This window comes from Pithys albifrons, chromosome 12 (genome assembly GCF_047495875.1).
Source record: "Pithys albifrons albifrons isolate INPA30051 chromosome 12, PitAlb_v1, whole genome shotgun sequence".
NCBI classification, from domain to species: domain Eukaryota; kingdom Metazoa; phylum Chordata; class Aves; order Passeriformes; family Thamnophilidae; genus Pithys; species Pithys albifrons.
In genome coordinates this window covers 20,266,536-20,284,020 of record NC_092469.1, presented here as the reverse complement: position 1 = coordinate 20,284,020, position 17,485 = coordinate 20,266,536, and the positions used below count along the sequence as shown (strand labels likewise).

The following is a 17,485-nucleotide window of genomic DNA, read 5'->3' as shown; positions in this document are numbered from 1 at the left end:
TGTTGCAGTCTCCTCTTTCCAGCAGCCACAATTCCAGCTGGGGGTAATTCCAACTGGGGTAATTCCAACTGGGGGTAATTCCAACTGGGGGAAATTCCAACTGGGGGTAATTTCAACTGGGGTAATTCCAACTGGGGGTAATTCCAACTGGGGATAATTCCAACTGAGGGATAATTCCAACTGAGGGTTAATTCTAACTGAGGGTAATTCCAACTGGGGTAATTCCAACTGGGGTAATTCCAACTGGGGGAAATTCCAACTGGGGGAAATTCCAGCTGGGGGTAATTCCAACTGGGGATAATTCCAACTGGGATAATTCCAACTGGGGGGTAATTCCAACTGGGGGTAATTCCAACTGGGGGGTAATTCCAACTGGGGTAATTCCAACTGGGGTAATTCCAACTGGGGGGGTAATTCCAACTGGGGGGGTAATTCCAACTGGGGGTAATTCCAACTGGGGGGATAATTCCAACTGGGGGTAATTCCAACTGGGGGTAATTCCAACTGGGGGGATAATTCCAACTGGGGGTATTTCCAACTGGGGGATAATTCCAACTGGGGGGATAATTCCAACTGGGGGTAATTCCAACTGGGGGATAATTCCAACTGGGGGGATAATTCCAACTGGGGTAATTCCAACTGGGGGATAATTCCAACTGGGGGTAATTCCAACTGGGGGGTAATTCCAACTGGGGGTAATTCCAACTGGGGGAAATTCCAACTGGGGGAAATTCCAACTGGGGGTAATTCCAACTGGGATAATTCCAACTGGGGGGTAATTCCAACTGGGGATAATTCCAACTGGGGTAATTCCAAGTGCAGCATTAAAGCCCAAAGGAGAAGCTGCCCCAGCTCAGGGCTCTTCCTACCTGTCCATCCTGCCCCACATGGACTTGGTGGATCTGCAGGTTTCCCTGGAAGAAAACAAGAGCAGTGACAATAAACACAAAGTGGGAATTTCTCTGTATTATTTCTGCAAATTTAAGTCAAGCCTTTCCCAAAGCAGAATTAGCAATTTAACACTTTTATATCCATGGAGTTATTCACTAATTGGGTTTTATCTTATCAAAATCCCAACAATCCTGCTGCAGGAATTACAACTGTCACAACAAGAAGTCTCAACAATGGGAAGCATTTGAAAGGAAACTGGAAGTCTGAGCTGGAAATCTTTAGCTAATGAAGCTTTTATTCCTGATGCCTCTCCAAAGGCACACCTGGAATAAGGAAAAGCAACTTCCCAAACAGGGAAATTGCACATTTCTTGGAGGAAAAAAACTTCCCAGTGCTTTGATTTGCAAGTTTGGGGCAGTTTCTGTTCCTTGGGACAAACCAACCCCCAGCTGGTTTCAAACAGAGCCCTGAGAGGTGCCAGGCAGGGGGTGCCCAGCCCTGGGTGGGGGTCCCTGACCACGAGATCTGCTCAGGCAGAGCCTCCTCAGGGGCTTTTTCCCCCCAAATTTTTGTTCCTCTGCAGCACACTCTGCATTCCTTCACAGCCACAGCATTTTAATCCCTTTTGTTTCTCCCCAGACAACTCCTCCAAGCAGAAGCCTCTGCCTCCAACATTTATGGACTATTTAGGATAATATTCATGGCACAGGAGCTGCCTGTGTTATCAGCATTGTGGCTTTATGGGATGTGATTTGGGTGCTTTGGAAGTGAATTAAAATAACCCACACTCAGATATTCTTACCAGTCAGGGAGAAACCTCTGCAGGGAAATGGCACAGACTCAAACTCTCACCTGCACTGCTCTTTAATCTTATTTTTCTGTCTCTTCTTCATCTCAGCAGAGAACACAGAGCTGTGACAGCCACTGGGAGCATCTGGATGCTCCTCAATAACCCAGAATTGCAGTCCCACATTGGGGAACCCTCCTGGCTTTGGGAGCTGCTTCACCTCAGCCAGACCTGGAGGGTTCAGGACTGAATTCATCCATTTTCATTCCCCTGAGCTGTTTTAGTGGCAAAAATAAAGGGGTGCAAATCCTGCAGTGCCCAATTAGCTGGGCAGTAATGAGGGTGAGTTCATTCTGTGAACTCTCTTCAGGAGGTGGTGGCTGGAATTTCCTCCAGCTCCTGTTCAGCAGCTCCCACATTTCAAGACCCTGAATATTCTGGACACATTCAGTTCCCAAACCTGAATAAAATAATTGCATTTTGATGGCAGGACAAGCAGCTAAACTGTGAGTGTTACAATTCCAAAGACCATCAGCTTTACACAACACCCATTAATGGAACACACCCAGGGCTGGATAAGGAGAATAAACCCCCCCAAAATCCCCAAACATGCAAAAGGAACCCCCCAAAACCCCAGAGACACAAAGAGCAGGTTGTATTTCCCACCCTCCAGCACATCCCACCCTGGTTGCAGCACACCCTGGGATCTCAGAGGGGCAGGGCTGGGCTCAGGGCCCCCCAGCTGTGCCCCAGCTGTGCCCCCACCCCTGGCTCACCTCGCTGTCCTGGGTGATCTGCACCTGCTCCCCCTGGGGCACCTGGGCTATGTGGAGATGGCCCTGTGGGATCCACAACAAGAGAAAACACCAAGGAGCATCAGAGGGAAATCAGGGACTCGGGAAGCAGCTCCTGCCTCGGAGCAGAACAGCTTGAGGTGCAGAAGCAAAGGGTTTGTTCAATGGAAACCATTAAAAATAGCTTTAAAAACGAAGTGTAACAGTATTTCCCCCTCCTTCTATGTGAAGTGCAAGCAGAGAGACTGGGAGCAAAGGATGGTTTGATTTCACAGAAAAAGGCCCAGCAAGGAAGGCCATCCCTGCCCTGGGTTTCTCTGTCCCAAGTGGCTGTGTCTGTCACTGTCACACCAGGCTGGGGCTCACCTGGGGCTGGGACAGAACTCAGCTCAGAGACCCCACAGGGACAGAGCAGGAGGCACATCCTGGGGTGAGGATTGGCCAGGGCTGGCACAGCCACAGTGCTGGGGCACACACACCATGCCAGGGACCCCCACACTGCTGGCACTGGGGAACAGTCAAGTCACCAGGGACTCCCACACCGAGGGGATTGGGGAACAGTCATGAATTTGGGGCACAGCTCCTGCCCCAGGGACCCTCACACTGCTGGGATTGGGGACCAGTCACCAATTCTGGGCACAGTTCCTGCCCCAAGGACCCCCACACTGCTGGGATTTGGGAACAGACAGTCATCAGGGACTCTCACATTGCTGGGATTTGGGAAAATTCATCAATTTTGGGCACAGTTGGTGCCCCAAGGACCCTCACACTGCTGGGATTGGGGAAAGGTCACTCATTAGGGCACAGTTCCTGCCCCAAGGACTCTCACACTGCTGGGATTGGGGACCAGTCACCAATTTTGGGCACAGTTGGTGCCCCAGGGACCCCCACACTGCTGGGATTTGGGAACAGTCACCAATTTTGGACACAGTTATTGCCCCAGGGACCCCCACACTGCTGGGATTGGGGAACAGTCACCAATTTTGGGCACAGTTGGTGCCCCAGGGACCCTCACACTGCTGGGATTGGGGAACAGTCACCAATTTTGGACACAGTTATTGCCCCAGGGACCCTCACACTGCTGGGATTGGGGAACAGTCACCAATTTTGGACACAGTTCCTGCCCCAGGGACCCCCACACTGCTGGGATTGGGGAACAGTCACCAATTTTGGACACAGCTCTGCCCCAACAGTGTCACCCACATTAATCCCCTGCACTGGTGCCCAGAGCCACCACTCCAGACTGGCACAAGCCCATCCCCTGATCCAAACTGGGAGGAGAAGAGCTGGAATTCCTTGTGCATCCTGCCTGTGCTCCTGTGATTTACCTGAGATTGGATTCTAAATAACCTCCCTGAGGGCTCCCAAGGCTTTGTGTTCATTTTAATATGCCTGCCTGAGATTAAAGATAATCATTTGGAATTCTCTCAAAGGCTCTTCTTATTTTCTAACCCAAGAACAATTGCATGTGATTTTCAAAGACACACAGACCCCTCTATTTCCAACCCTTTCATTTCCTTTGGAAGGAAACCATCTATTTACAGGGGGAGAAAACACACTGGGAGGCTCCCCCTGACAGTGGGGGCTGGAGAGAGAATTAGAGCAGATTAAAATCACTGCCCCCTCCTCAGCAAGAAGCTCTTGGGGCTCCCAGGAAGGAGATTCATTTGGAGGGGGTTTAAATAGAAGGGATCTTTTCTGGCTGGAGGGAGGGGCAGAAAGGGGCTTTATTCACCTTTTTATGACCAAAAAAACTGCTCCCTCATGTCTGGCAGACACAGAACTGCCCCTCAAGGACAGTCCTTCTCCAGCACTGATTTTTTATCATATATTTATTATAAATTTCTGCATCATTAATGACCTGACTCACCTCTGGATCTGATTGCCCAGAGCTGAACAAACAAAGCTTGTTCTCCTGTTTCAGCCTCTCTGTGTCTAAATCATGATATTCAGAAGGTGGTTTGGGCAACAGTGGATTTTTCCTGGATCCCACAAGCAATTTAAAGGCTCATTAATGAGTCCAGAGCTTTTAATGAGGCAGATTTTCCCCACCCACATCTCTGACTGTACCCATTCTGTGTGTTACATCCATGAGATTTTCCTTTCTCCCTGGTCTGTCAGGACTTGAGCCACAGTCACCAATTGAATCTCACACACAGACCCATCAAGCACTTAAGAAGATACAACTATTTAAAATCCACAGGGAAAACAAGAGAGAAGGAAATTCCCAGGATAATAGTGGGAAGTTCTGGCAAAACTGAAGTGGAAATGGAGCTTCAGCTGCTGCAGAAAGAGCACTGGTTCACTGAGGACACTTTGCAAAAATAATTTGAATTTAAACCACTTGAACTGTAATTTAAACTGACCCCTTGGGCCAGGGGAGCTGAAAGGGAGGTGGGTTTTTTTTTCCAGAGGACACAAAATCCACGTATAGAAACAAGCCCAGCCTGAGTCTCAGGCTCAAAAAATGTCAATATTTATAACTCTGCCTTCTATACATGCAGCTAAATGAACACACATGCACAGGACTCAGCCAACAGATGGCCCAGAACAGCTGAGAAGGCAGTTTTAAAGCAGAACCAGTAAATAAATGCACTTTGGTTGTGTCATTCAGGGCTAAAAGCACCTCTGGGTGGAACTCCTGCCCTTTGCAGGGCTGCTGGTGCTCTGGCAGGTGCAGGAGAACAGACAATTTCATCTCTCTGCAATAATTACGTGCAGGAGGAGTTTTGCCAAATGACTGATTTTTTTGTTTGTTTGTTTTGTTTTCTTCCATAAACCTCCAAAAGTTTATTTACTGAAAACCTTCAGTGATGGCAAGTCCCTGTTTGAAAATCAAGCACTAAATTCCAAGTGAAGCAAAGTTTGCAAGGAATGAGAGGGTGGGAATGGAGGGGTTTGGAAAAAGCTGAGGACATACTACTTGGACTTCTCCATCTTCTCCTATCTGGTGGATCTGGACCTGCTGGGCATTGGCCAGGGCGTAGTGCAGGGCCTGGGGCTGGTTCTGCTGCAGCTCATTGGGGGCTGGCACAGAGCTCTGGGAACCCTCTGCAAGAGAGAGACAAAAATCCCTTTATTATTGGGCATATCCCACCCCCAAACCCTCAGGAAATAAAACCAACCACCCTTTACATCCATATCCTTGTGTGTGTTCATTGTACAAACTCCACAGGAATTCCAAAGGCTGGTTTGACTCTGAAAGTAAATTTAAAAAAAAAAAACAACCTTTTGAACTTCAAATAAAGATTCTGCAACTCTGAAAGTCACATCAGAGCAAAGCCACGACTTCCTTTGTGCACCAGAGAGTCATTTCTGCCCCCCAGCAGCACAAAAAGACCCAAAACTCATCCTGTGCATCCTGTAAAGTGGAATTACCCTGAAAATAAAGGAAATATCTCCACTGTTCCTCGAGATTTGCCCTCTGGAATTGTCTCTCTTACACAGGAATGTGGAGTTGGCATTTCTGAGCCCCAAAGGGCCAGGCTGATTTCCTGATTTGCCTGAATTCAAACACTAATTCACACTGCAAAGTGGAAATGTCCCTAAAAAGGGGATTTTAACCACAAAAAATCTTCAGGTGACAGTGACAACATCAACCAGAGGATTTCCAGAGGGGAACAACCTACAGGAGACACATCAGAGACCCCGTCTGAGGGTTCCCACCTGCAGGGAAAGGAGGATTCTCAATATCAGAGGCAAAAGGCAAGTAAAGAGAAAGAAAATGATTAATATTTTTTAGCATAAGAACTCGAATACTTTGATTTTAGTCATTTTTTTGAATGCATTTGGTGTCAGTGATGCCAAAGAACTTGTCCTGACAATGACTCTGTGCTGAAAGGGGCAAGTGAAATGCAGGGGAATCCCTGCAGGAATCAGGGAGGAACCGGGAGGAACTGGGTGGAATTAGGAGAAACTGGGAGGAACTGGGAAGAACTGGGAGGAATTAGGAGAAACTGGGAGGAACTGGGAACAACTGGGAGGAACTGGGAAGAACTGGGAACAACTAGGAAGAACTGGGAAGAACTGGGAGGAACTGGGAAGTACTGGGAGGAACTGGGAACAACTGGGAGGAACTGGGAAGAACTGGGAGGAACTGGGAACAACTAGGAAGAACTGGGAGGAACTGGGAACAACTGGGAGGAACTGGGAAGAACTGGGAGGAACTGGGAACAACTAGGAAGAACTGGGAGGAACTGGGAACAACTGGGAGGAACTGGGAAGAACTGGGAGGAAATGGGAACAACTAGGAAGAACTGGGAAGAACTGGGAGGAACTGGGAACAACTGGGAGGAACTGGGAACAACTGGGAGGAAATGGGAAGAACTGGGAGGAACTGGGAACAACTGGGAGGAACTGGGAACAACTGGGAGGAACTGGGCCTATGGATCAGTGACACTTCAGCAGCATGTGGGGCAAGTCCAGGGACACTTTGCCTGGAAAACCTTCAACCACACCAAGAGTCAGCACCATCCAAGTCCTCTTCCCCTTTTCTTTCCATCTGGGACATCCTGGGATACCTTGGAAGGTGTCCCTGCCCATGGCAGAGGGTGGAACTGGATGATCCTTAAGGTCCTTTCCCACCCCAACCATTCCATGATCCTGCTCCACATTCCACATCTCGACTTCCAAACGGTGCTGGTCTATTTGCAGCCAAATTCCATAAAATTTTAATCCCTCTCTTTAATCCTGCAAGGTTTGTGCTGCAAACACTCTGTCAGTTTTGCAACAAGGAGCTTTCTCCCCTCAAACATTTTAACGAAGAAGTTCTTCAATAAAATCAGCCCCTTGGGGGTTATTTTTCCCTCCTGTCTCCAAATGTTTGTGCAAGGAGACGATTTTGAGGTTTCAGTCGAAACGTGGGAACTGCAAACTCCAAACCACCAAGTTCAGTTTTACTTCTTTGGTTGAAAAGTTGAGTTGTTGAACAATTCCCACAGCAGCTCCAGCTGTGCTGAGGAGGGGAAATGCAGAATTCCAGGCATGGCACTGCTGCAGGACACAGCCCAAATCCCTGCTGGACACACACACACACCCCTTCCATGGCTCAGGTCTGAACTGCAGGGTCTGAACTCCTCAAACTGGTTTTGTTCTTGGTGTGCAGTTCCCCAATTCCTGTCCTGCTGCCCACTGGGATTTGCTGGACACAGTTCTAGGTGGGAATAACAAATCCCAGGTGGCCAAATCAGAACAAACCTGCCCCTCAGCCAAATAAAAAGGGGTTTGTTCCAACTTGGATGTTCCATTGGCAGTGGCTTTGCCATGGGCACTGAAAGGAAAGGATATTCATGGAATCCAGAGTGGGTTGGGTGGGAAGGGACATTAAGGACCATCTCATTCCATGGGCAGGGACACCTTCCACTGGCCCAGGTTGCTCCAAGCCCTGTCCAGTCTGGCTCATGGAACTTTTTACTCACAAATTAATTGAGTGGAATTAAGAGAAAAAATGAGTTTTCAGCTCAACTACAACAAAAAAAAAAACCCACCAAAATTTATTATCTCGTGGCCTTCTGAAGGCAGGAACTCCCTGAGCCTGAGCCTGTGTTTGCCTTCCCTACACAGGTCTCTCCAAAGCAGGAGATTAAATAATAGATTTAGTAATAAATCTCAACACCAGTCAAGGGGTGCAGGGTAATGAGCACAGGCCCCTCACAGCCACTTACTCTAAAACACTGATTGCTGAGAGACTGAGAATAAAGATCCCATCAACAGAGAAGGCTTATGGTTATCATTAGGTTGATTAGTTGTTTTAATTTGAGGATTTTGGAAGTGATTCCCTGTTCCAGCACATAAAACTTTCCATTGAAAGCAGATTTTGGCATTCCTTGCATGAGATACAGTGGTTAGTGTTAACATGCAACCAAAAATTTTATGCAGGCAAATAAACTTCCTTCCTTTTCCTTGGGCTCCCTTCCAGAGCCCTGGATTTAATACAGGAGTACAAATGTCCCCTAATGCTGCTTTGCATTAAGAGCAGGAGGCAGGAATGGCCTCTGAGAGCACTCCCAGCTCAGGGGCTGCAGCTGGTGGGATCATTCCTGCCTCCACAGCTCCATGGAAATGCAGGAACTCCTTCAGAAACAACCTTTAGCACTGCCTGGGGGGAAGGATTCACTCCCTGAGGAGCAAGAGTGGCAGGAACATTTTGGTTCTCTGCTCAAAGAACTGAGCATGGGGAAAAGAAACCACAGGAGAGGGAGCACAAAGATGCAGGAGCTGAGGCTTTGTAGTTAATACAAGTGGATGGACTGGAAGAGGGCAGGGATGGGTGGGATATATTGGGATGGAATCCTGCCCTGGGAGGGTGGGCAGGCCCTGGCACAGGTTGCCCAGAGAAGCTGTGGCTGCCCCATCCCTGGGAGTGCCCAAGGCCAGGTTGGACAGGGCTTGGAGCAACCTGGGACAGTGGGAGGTGTCCCTGCCCATGGAATGAGATGGTCTTTAAGGTCCTTCCAACCCAACCCATCCCATCATTCTTTGATTCCATGTTTTCAGCACCTCAGTGGAGCCAAACACTCCAATTCCCATTCAGGGATAATGCAGAACAAATTGCACTGTGAGTGTTCCTTTCTCTTGGGGTTTGGTTGGCTTTGGGAGGGGGTTGGTTTGTTACCTGAGCCACTGTAGGAGGAGGAGGGTGTTCTTCTGGAGAAGCTCTTCACAGCCAGGCTCTGCCCCCTCTGCTTCCTCCTCCAGGCTGTCCTGCACTTGGAGTCGATGCTCTGCTTGATGCGGTACCAGTCGGACTCGGTGATGCCAAACTTGTAGAACAGGTGGCCTGGAACCACAGGGAACAGGGCCCAAATCAGCACCAAACACAGCATGGCACCCCCAGCCCCACCCTCAGGGGGAGCAAAGGGACACTCCAGAGCTGCCCACAGGACAAGGGAATGGTTTTAAAGTGCCAGAGGGCAGGGTTGGATGGGAGATTGGGAAGGAATTCCTGGCTGGGAGGGTGGGCAGGGCTGGCACAGGTGCCCAGAGAAGCTGTGGCTGCCCCATCCCTGGGAGTGTCCACGGCCAGGTTGGACAGGGCTTGGAGCACCCTGGGACAGTGGGAGGTGTCCCTGCCCATTGAGAGGGTGGCACTGGCTGACCTTTAAGGTCCTCTGAGGTTTCTATGATTCCAGGAGGGTCAAACCCCCTCAGTCCAAGCAGATCTGCCTGAACATTGAACAGTCTCTCAGACTGTGCCTCCAAACTCTCCAGCTGCAGAAGAGCAGCTGAACAAGCCAGAGCTGCAAGAGGAGCTTTTGCTCACCATGACAATGCCTGAAGGGTCACTAAAATTCTGACTTTCCTTTTGGGATCAGTTCCTTTCCACCCCTTGCAAAGTCAAATGATCTTCCCCACTTGCTGGGCTTTCAATCTGCCTCCCCAGTGGGATCCTGACCCTGTGAGGTGCCTGCTCAGGCTCTTGGGTACAGAACACACAGAGCAGGACACCCTCTGCTGCAGCAGACAAATGATGGGAGCTCTGGAGCCACAACATTCCAGGTCTGCAGGAACCCAAAGCCTCACAGCTCCTCAGTATTGCCAATGAAACCAGAGACCTCAGGGTGTGAACTCTGCAGGGTCCAAGTGCACAACTGGATCTTTGAGGGCATCATTTTTACACCACGTTTAGTTTTTGATGCTCTGAGGTTTTCTGTAGATGTGTTTAGGGAGCCCTTTGAAATAAAGGAGAGAATACACAGGAGGAAAAACACTGGCACCAAAAATCTAACTCAGAAGTGCCCTAAAGACTCTAAGATTTCTCATTTTAAAGGGACAGCAAGAACTCAGAGAACTTTACAACCCTTGTTGTGTCTCCAAAAAGGGGGTGGGAGAAGAAAAGGAGGAAAAAGGGCTGGAATTACCATTTGCTGCTGTTCCCTTTCCATAGGTGTCAGCAAAAGGAAAAGCACATTCCATGCTGCAAAGCCTGAGCCCACATTTCCCAGCCTGATCCTTTGCTGCACTTCATCACCCAGAGAAACAGCCCCAGAAACGTTTGCAGGGGACTCCAATAAAAATAGTTGTGCCTTAACAACTCCCCCAGCCTGGGCTGTCAGGACACCCAAAGCACTGGTGGGTCCCACATAAAACACAATCCTGTGCTCTGTGGTCAGCTGGGGGAAACAAAGCCCATTTTTCATCCCTAAGCACATTTTAATGCCTTTCCATTTGTGCTGCTCTGGTTGGAGAAGTGGCTGAGCAAGTGCAGGCAGAGGAAACTCCCAGGGAAAAGCTGCCTGGTTTGGAATCTCAGGGCAATTCATGGGATATTCCAGGATGTCACTTAATTCAAGGGGAAATCAAAAGCAGTCTCAATTCTCTGGGACAAGAGTTCACCAGGTGAGTTGTTCCTGTTCAGCTCTCCTGGAATGAGGAGCCAGAGCTGGGAGACAAAACATCCCAGAAATTGCTTTATTGAGGGAAGGCAGGAAAATATCCAGACTAAAAGAGAAGGTTTGGATGGGATATTGGGAAGGAATCCTGTCCTGGGAGGGTGGGCAGGCCCTGGCACAGGTTGGGCAGAGAAGCTGTGGCTGCCCCTGGATCCCTGGGAGTGTCCCAGGCCAGGTTGGACAGGGCTTGGAGCAACCTGGGATAGTGGGAGGTGTCCCTGCCCATGGGATGATCTGTCCAAACCCAGGGATGGTCAGCACTGATGGATAAAAGGAGGACACAGCCCCAAACTTTCAGGGCATCTGATGTACAAAACAAGGAGAGAAAGGGTTGGGTTGCTCCAAAAACCAGGACTAATTCTAAAATAAGCAAATCCCAGGAAAACAACGTTCCTGAGAAGGAGATTCCCTCTTTCCTGCGGGTCAGGAGCGAGGCAGCAACGCCCAGAGAACACAGAACTGCAAAGAAATCTAATTAAGAACAAACTGAGGAGGAAGAAAAGCCACTTGTAAGATCAAAACCAGACATGGACCATCCCACCCTGACACCACACTCCAAACCAGCTCCTAAAAAACAACCTCCATGTCAGCAGTTTGGATGTTGGATATTGTTTTCCACAGACATATTTCCTTAGAAAATTCAAAGGTAAATCCTTATTTTCATGGATTTGGCAGAGCTCCCTTTATGCTGGGAAGGCCCAGAACTTGCTGCTGGTTTTGCCACATTTGGAAGGATTAGGGACCACCAGAAAATCCAGCACCACATGTATAAAATAATGCAGTATTTACATTAAATACATAATCCAAGCAGGTTTGGTTCACTGCTCCCTCAGTTTCAAATTCAACCTGATTTTAAAGCTCAGAGGAAAAACAACAGAGTGTCACAATTGTCCCTCAAACCTTAAGGGATGAGCAGAATTCCTTTAAACTGGCAGGGAAATGATGGCTATTCCCAAACTCCAGGGCTCAGATCTGCTCCCACTCGGGCAGGGGGGAGAATTTTTGGGGCCTTGGCTCACCAAACACATTTTTCCTCAGCAGGGTCATACATTTGGAGGCCTTTTTATTAAACCAAGAGCACATGACAACAGAATGTGCTGCTCTGAGCACTGGAGGGCCAAGGGAGAGGAAGCACCTCTGAGGCTGCTCCAGCAGAACCAAAGGCTTGGGCTGCCCATCTTGAAACCATCTGAACTGCATCATTGTTTACTCCTCTGAAGCATCTCCACAGCTGGGAGGGAGTTTCTCCCCTCCACAAACCAGAGTGTGGAGGTTTGGGCCAAGGGATGCAGGAGGGAAGGGCAGCACTGAGCTCCTGTGAGGAGGAGGAGGAGGAGGGATGGCAGAACCTGGAGGCTCCTCCAGCCTCACCTCCCTTGTGTGCCTGGAAAATCCCTGTCCATCCCTTTGTTCCCATCCACAGTGTCCAAAACCAGAGCTGTAGAAACTTGGAGAGAGGGAGGAGGGCAGGAAAAATCAGCTCCCAAGGAGTCAGCCCAGTTTGCACCTCACTGTTCCATTTATGCCCTTTGGATCATCCTTTCCAGCCATGAATTCCCAACCATCGTGTCCTGTGTGCCAAATGCTCAGGGGGCACTTCCCAACAGCCCCAAACACAACTGGGACCCTCCTGGCACACACAGAGGCATTTCCTAACCAGTGTCAGTGCCCAGAATGTTTCAAACAGTGAAAGGTAAAAGCCAAACAGTAAGAAATGGTTGTAAAATTTGAGGTTCTCAATTATCAGCTTTTAAAGAAAAGAAATGCCTTGCTAAAGGAATGAGATTCCCTGTTGCCCCAGGTATGGAAGATCCAATTAAAGAGGGTTCCTGCAAATAAATTTCCATAGAAAACTGATTATTTTATCATCCTCTAAATTAAATTATCAGCAGGAACTCAGCTCCAGACTGGAGAGCACCACAGACCTTGGGCAGCTTCATGACCAAACTCAGAACTGCTCATTTTGCAGCTGCTTTACAACAGATCCCTCAAAACTGTTTATCTCCAGTAAGCAAATGGAATCTGCCATGAAAAGAGGATGGAAATGCACAAATCCCCCTAAGGACAGAGCTGATGAGGGCGGGAATGCTGAGGGAACATTCCAGATGGAAGTCTGAGGTCCTCGGTGTGAGCGGGGATTGGACCATGTAGGGAATGAGGACTAATTTAAGGACAGCAAAGATGTTTTTGCAGGGGTGTCTTGCTAATAGTGCACAATTCCCCTGGATCCAGGTGGTGCATAAATACAAAGATAAATGTACACACTAAGGCACAAACCTCTGTGCTGTCATCCCTTCTCCAAGATCTATTATCTGTACATTCCCACTGGAACAGCAGGGAGGCTGAGGACACACATTCCTGCAGACTGAGCTGAGAGCCCCCCACCTGCACCCAGCCCACTCCCCAGAATCCCTGGAATATGGGTCTGAAAATTCCCAAGACACCCTCTGTCCCAAACTCTGACTCTTCTAAATTCCCTGAGGTCAGGAAGGGAATGGGTTGAGGTCACATCTCTGCTTCTCTTTTGGAATGAAATCTCCTTTCTAATATAGATCTGTGTGTGTGTGTGTGTGTGTGTGTGTGTGTGCACCCACAACAACCACCACACACAATAACCACAGACAACAACAACCACATACAATAACCACAGACAACAACAACCACAGACAACAACCACCACAACCAACAACCACCACAACCAACAACCACCACAACCAACAACCACCACAACCAACAACCACACACAATAACCACATACAATAACCACATACAATAACCACAGACAACAATAACCACAAACAACAATAACCACAGACAACAATAACCACACACAACCACCATACACAATAACCAAAAACCACATACAATAACCACATACAATACACAGACAATAACCACAGACAATAACCACAAACAACAACCACCACAGACAATAACCACAGACAACAACAACCACACACAACAACCACCACATACAATAACCACAGACAACAATAACCACAAACAACAACCACATACAATAACCAGACACAACGACCACACAGAATAACCACAGACAACAACAACCACAGACAACAACAACCACAGACAACAACAACCACAGACAATAACCACAGACAACAACCACAGACAACAACAACCACATACAATAACCACAGACAACAATAACCACACACAACAATAACCACAAACAACAACCATATACAATAACCACAGACAACAACGACCACACAGAATAACCACAGACAACAATAACCACAGACAACAACCACCACACACAACAACAACCACACACAACCACCACCACACACAACCACCACACACAACCACCACCACACACAACAACCACACACAACAACAACTACACACAACAACAACCACACACAACCACCACCACACACAACCACCACCACACACAACCACCACCACACACAACCACCACCACACACAACAAGGGCTCTGACAGGCACGAGTTTACAGAGGAGACCCAAGAGCTGTCTGTGCCTCCTGGAGCAGCCCAAGGTGCTGTGCCAGGAGCAGAGCCCATGGAAAGGGAGGGGTGTTGCTCCCACCAGCCCTTCCCCAGCCGCCTGTTACACAAGCACGGCCTCGGGAGCCCATCTGGATGGCAAAGGTGCTGCCAAGAAAAACTCCCTGGTGGATGAACAACACACTCCCCCCTTCCCAAGGAGCTCGTGGCTTTGGGAAGGATGGCCCAGCAGGAACCCCAGTGCTCTGGGATTTATTTTCATCTTCTCACAGGCACCTCTTCACTGGCTTTTTAACCCTTGGAGAAAGAGAAAAGGAAGCTGCAAGCCAGGAAAGTCTGGGACTCTCTGGAATCCCATCCAGGAGGCTCTGTGAGCTCCCAGCCCTCCCTGCAGGCAGCAATGCCTTTTCCAGATGAATGCACAGGATTTGTGTGTGGATCAATCCGTGCTTGGTGGCTGAGCTGCTCTTCCTCTCCAAACATCAGGGATCAGACGCCTCCTTACACTCTCCCTGTCTTCTAAAATCACACTGTAAAAGTTCAATGTGGTAGTTTATAGACTTTCAATATAAATATTTCTTGTTTGGAGCCCACTGGAGATTCAGTAGGAGGTTGTATTTATGCCAGACTGAGCCTGAGACACTGAGTGAGCAGCAGCATCCCCTGCATGTGGAGGGAGCAGAGCAGCCCCTGCACCCCCCTGAGCCAGGCCCTGCAGGGGCTCCAGCACTGCCCACTGCAGTCCCCCCCAGCACTGGGGCAGTTCCTTGGGGGGGAATGAGCCCAAAGCAAACAGGGATTGGGGATACAGAGAGTTCCCTGTTCCCCTGAACTCCAGCGCTCTGATGGGTCTGCAGTGCTGATAAAGGAGGACATCACCCAGTAAGTACATGGATAATAAACAGCCCAAGGCTCCCCACAGGGTTGGGCTCTCACAGCAGGGCTGGGGCTTGTTCAGACAGGAGTATGTAAGGAGGTCTGAAATGCACACAAGACCAGCACTTGTTCAAGTGAGTTACAACAGTTGCAGCAGTACCTTCCCCAAAGAGCACTTCTCCAACTGACCCACCTCGCCCTCTTTTCCTCACCCACTCCTGAAGCAGCACTTACAGTCCCTGAGAAAGCTGGTTCTGTGCTCCCAGCCTGCTGGAGCTGCTCTGCAGCACTGAGGACCTGCACACTTCAGCACGTACTTGCACTCAGTCTGGCCAAAGTGGGAGAGCATCAAAGGATGGAACAACTGGGGGAAGAGATGGTCCAAGTGACCTCATGCATTCATCTATTTTCTGCAGAGCCTGAAAGCTCAGCAGGGCCTGACAGCACATCACACACCATCACGTTACACACATCACAGCTGGGACTGACAGAGGCTGCTCCATCCAAGAATGGAAAATGCAATTCCTCACTTGTGTAACACGGGAACAACGAGGGAAGTGTGAGCAGCAGAGAGAAAACACCCCACTGATCCCACTGCCCCAAATCGCTGCCTTTCCCTCAGTCTGGGCACAGGAACTGGCCAGGAGGGGAACTGAATAAAGAGGTGCCCAGGCAGGAAGCAAAGGGGAGGCAGCACAAACTGCAGCCTGTAGGCAGTGCCAGCAGTGATGCCACTCATGAGAACTGTGGGCAGAGATAAACTCAGCGGGCTCTGCCCATGCCTGCCTGCCCAGCCTCCAAAGGGGTGATCACTGCCCTCCATGTGGCAGCACCGAACTGATCCCCACAGCAGCAGCAGCTCCTGCACTGCAGCCAGGCTGGTGTGGAAGGAGCAGCAGCACACAGCCCTCCCCAGGGTGCTGGGCCCACAGCAGGGCAGGATTTGCAGAGCAGGAAATGCTTCCTTGCACTGCTTTCCTTTTAAGATGTGCTGAACTGCCTGACTTTGCTCCTCGCTCTCCTGAGGATGAGCCAGTCCAGCAGCGCTGCAAACTCTCCCTCCTCCTTATTCTATCCCTAAGTCACCAACTCTCCCTCCTCCCTCTCTCCCCAAATTCTGTCCCTAACAGTCACCAACTCTCCCTCCTCCCTCTCCCCAAATTCTGTCCCTAACAGTCACCAACTCTCCCTCCTCCCTCTCTCCCCAAATTGTGTCCCTAACAGTCACCAACTCTCCCTCCTCTCTCTCTCTCTCCCCCCAAATTCTGTCTCTAACAGTCACCAACTCTCCCTCCCTCTCTCCCCAAATTCTGTCTCTAACAGTCACCAACTCTCCCTCCTCTCTCTCCCCAAATTCTGTCCCTAACAGTCACCAACTCTCCCTCCTCCCTCTCCCCAAATTCTGTCCCTAACAGTCACCAATTCTCCCTCCTCCCTCTCATTCTATCCCTAAGTCACCAACTCTCCCTCCTCTCTCTCTCCCCAAATTCTGTCCCTAACAGTCACCAACTCTCCCTCCTCTCTCTCTCTCTCCCCAAATTCTGCCTCTAACAGTCACCAACTCTCCCTCCCTCTCTCCCCAAATTCTGCCTCTAACAGTCACCAACTCTCCCTCCTCCCTCTCTCCCCAAATTCTGTCTCTAACAATCACCACTCATGGACTTCACCAGGAGCCAGACACAGCCTTTGGGCAGTGTCAGCTGCAGGAAGGCCCTTGGTGAGACTCAGAGCAGAGGTTTTTGGACCAGCACAGGGCTCAGGAGGACCTTCTGGCACTGCCCTCCTGCCACAGGCCCAATGCTGCAGAGCTGGGCATGTCCTCCCTCTGCACACACCAAGTGCCACCTGTCCTGCCCTGAGCCATGGCCTGGCAGTGGAGCAGGAATGTGCCACAGCATCAGTCTGAGCACCTGGGCCAGGGGAAGGTGCCCCTGCCCATGGCAAGGGGTGGAACCACATGAGCTTTAAGGTCCCTTCCAAGCCAAACCAGTGCAGGATTCTTTGATTAAACCACAGGAACAGGCTGGAGTACGTTGCTATTTCCCAAGGACTCCAGTCAGTGGGATTTATCTCTGGGAGAAGAAAATGTTGGCAAAAAGGATTTCCAGGGACCACAAGCTGAGCTCATCCATCAGACAGAAACCACATAACTCCTGTTGAGGCTACTACAGCTTGGAAGAGTAACTGATATCCTACAGAAGGAAGAGACAGAGTAGAGATCCCCAGCAAATTAGTTGGAGCATTGTCACTCTCCCAT

The 17,485-nt window shown here is 49.5% G+C and overlaps 1 protein-coding gene across 2 annotated transcripts in view; it reads right to left on the bottom strand.

Moving 5' to 3' along the window:
* The window catches only part of BANP (BTG3 associated nuclear protein), a 99,187-nt gene that overhangs the window by 38,308 nt on the left and 43,394 nt on the right, over positions 1-17,485 (bottom strand). For both annotated transcript variants that reach the window (XM_071567306.1, XM_071567305.1), the window contains exons 8-11: positions 9,086-9,250; positions 5,393-5,523; positions 2,455-2,517; positions 870-914 (exon numbers count right to left, since the gene is read on the bottom strand). In XM_071567306.1, coding sequence (XP_071423407.1) covers positions 870-914; positions 2,455-2,517; positions 5,393-5,523; positions 9,086-9,250 — 404 coding nt within the window. The remainder of the gene's footprint in view (positions 1-869; positions 915-2,454; positions 2,518-5,392; positions 5,524-9,085; positions 9,251-17,485) is intronic.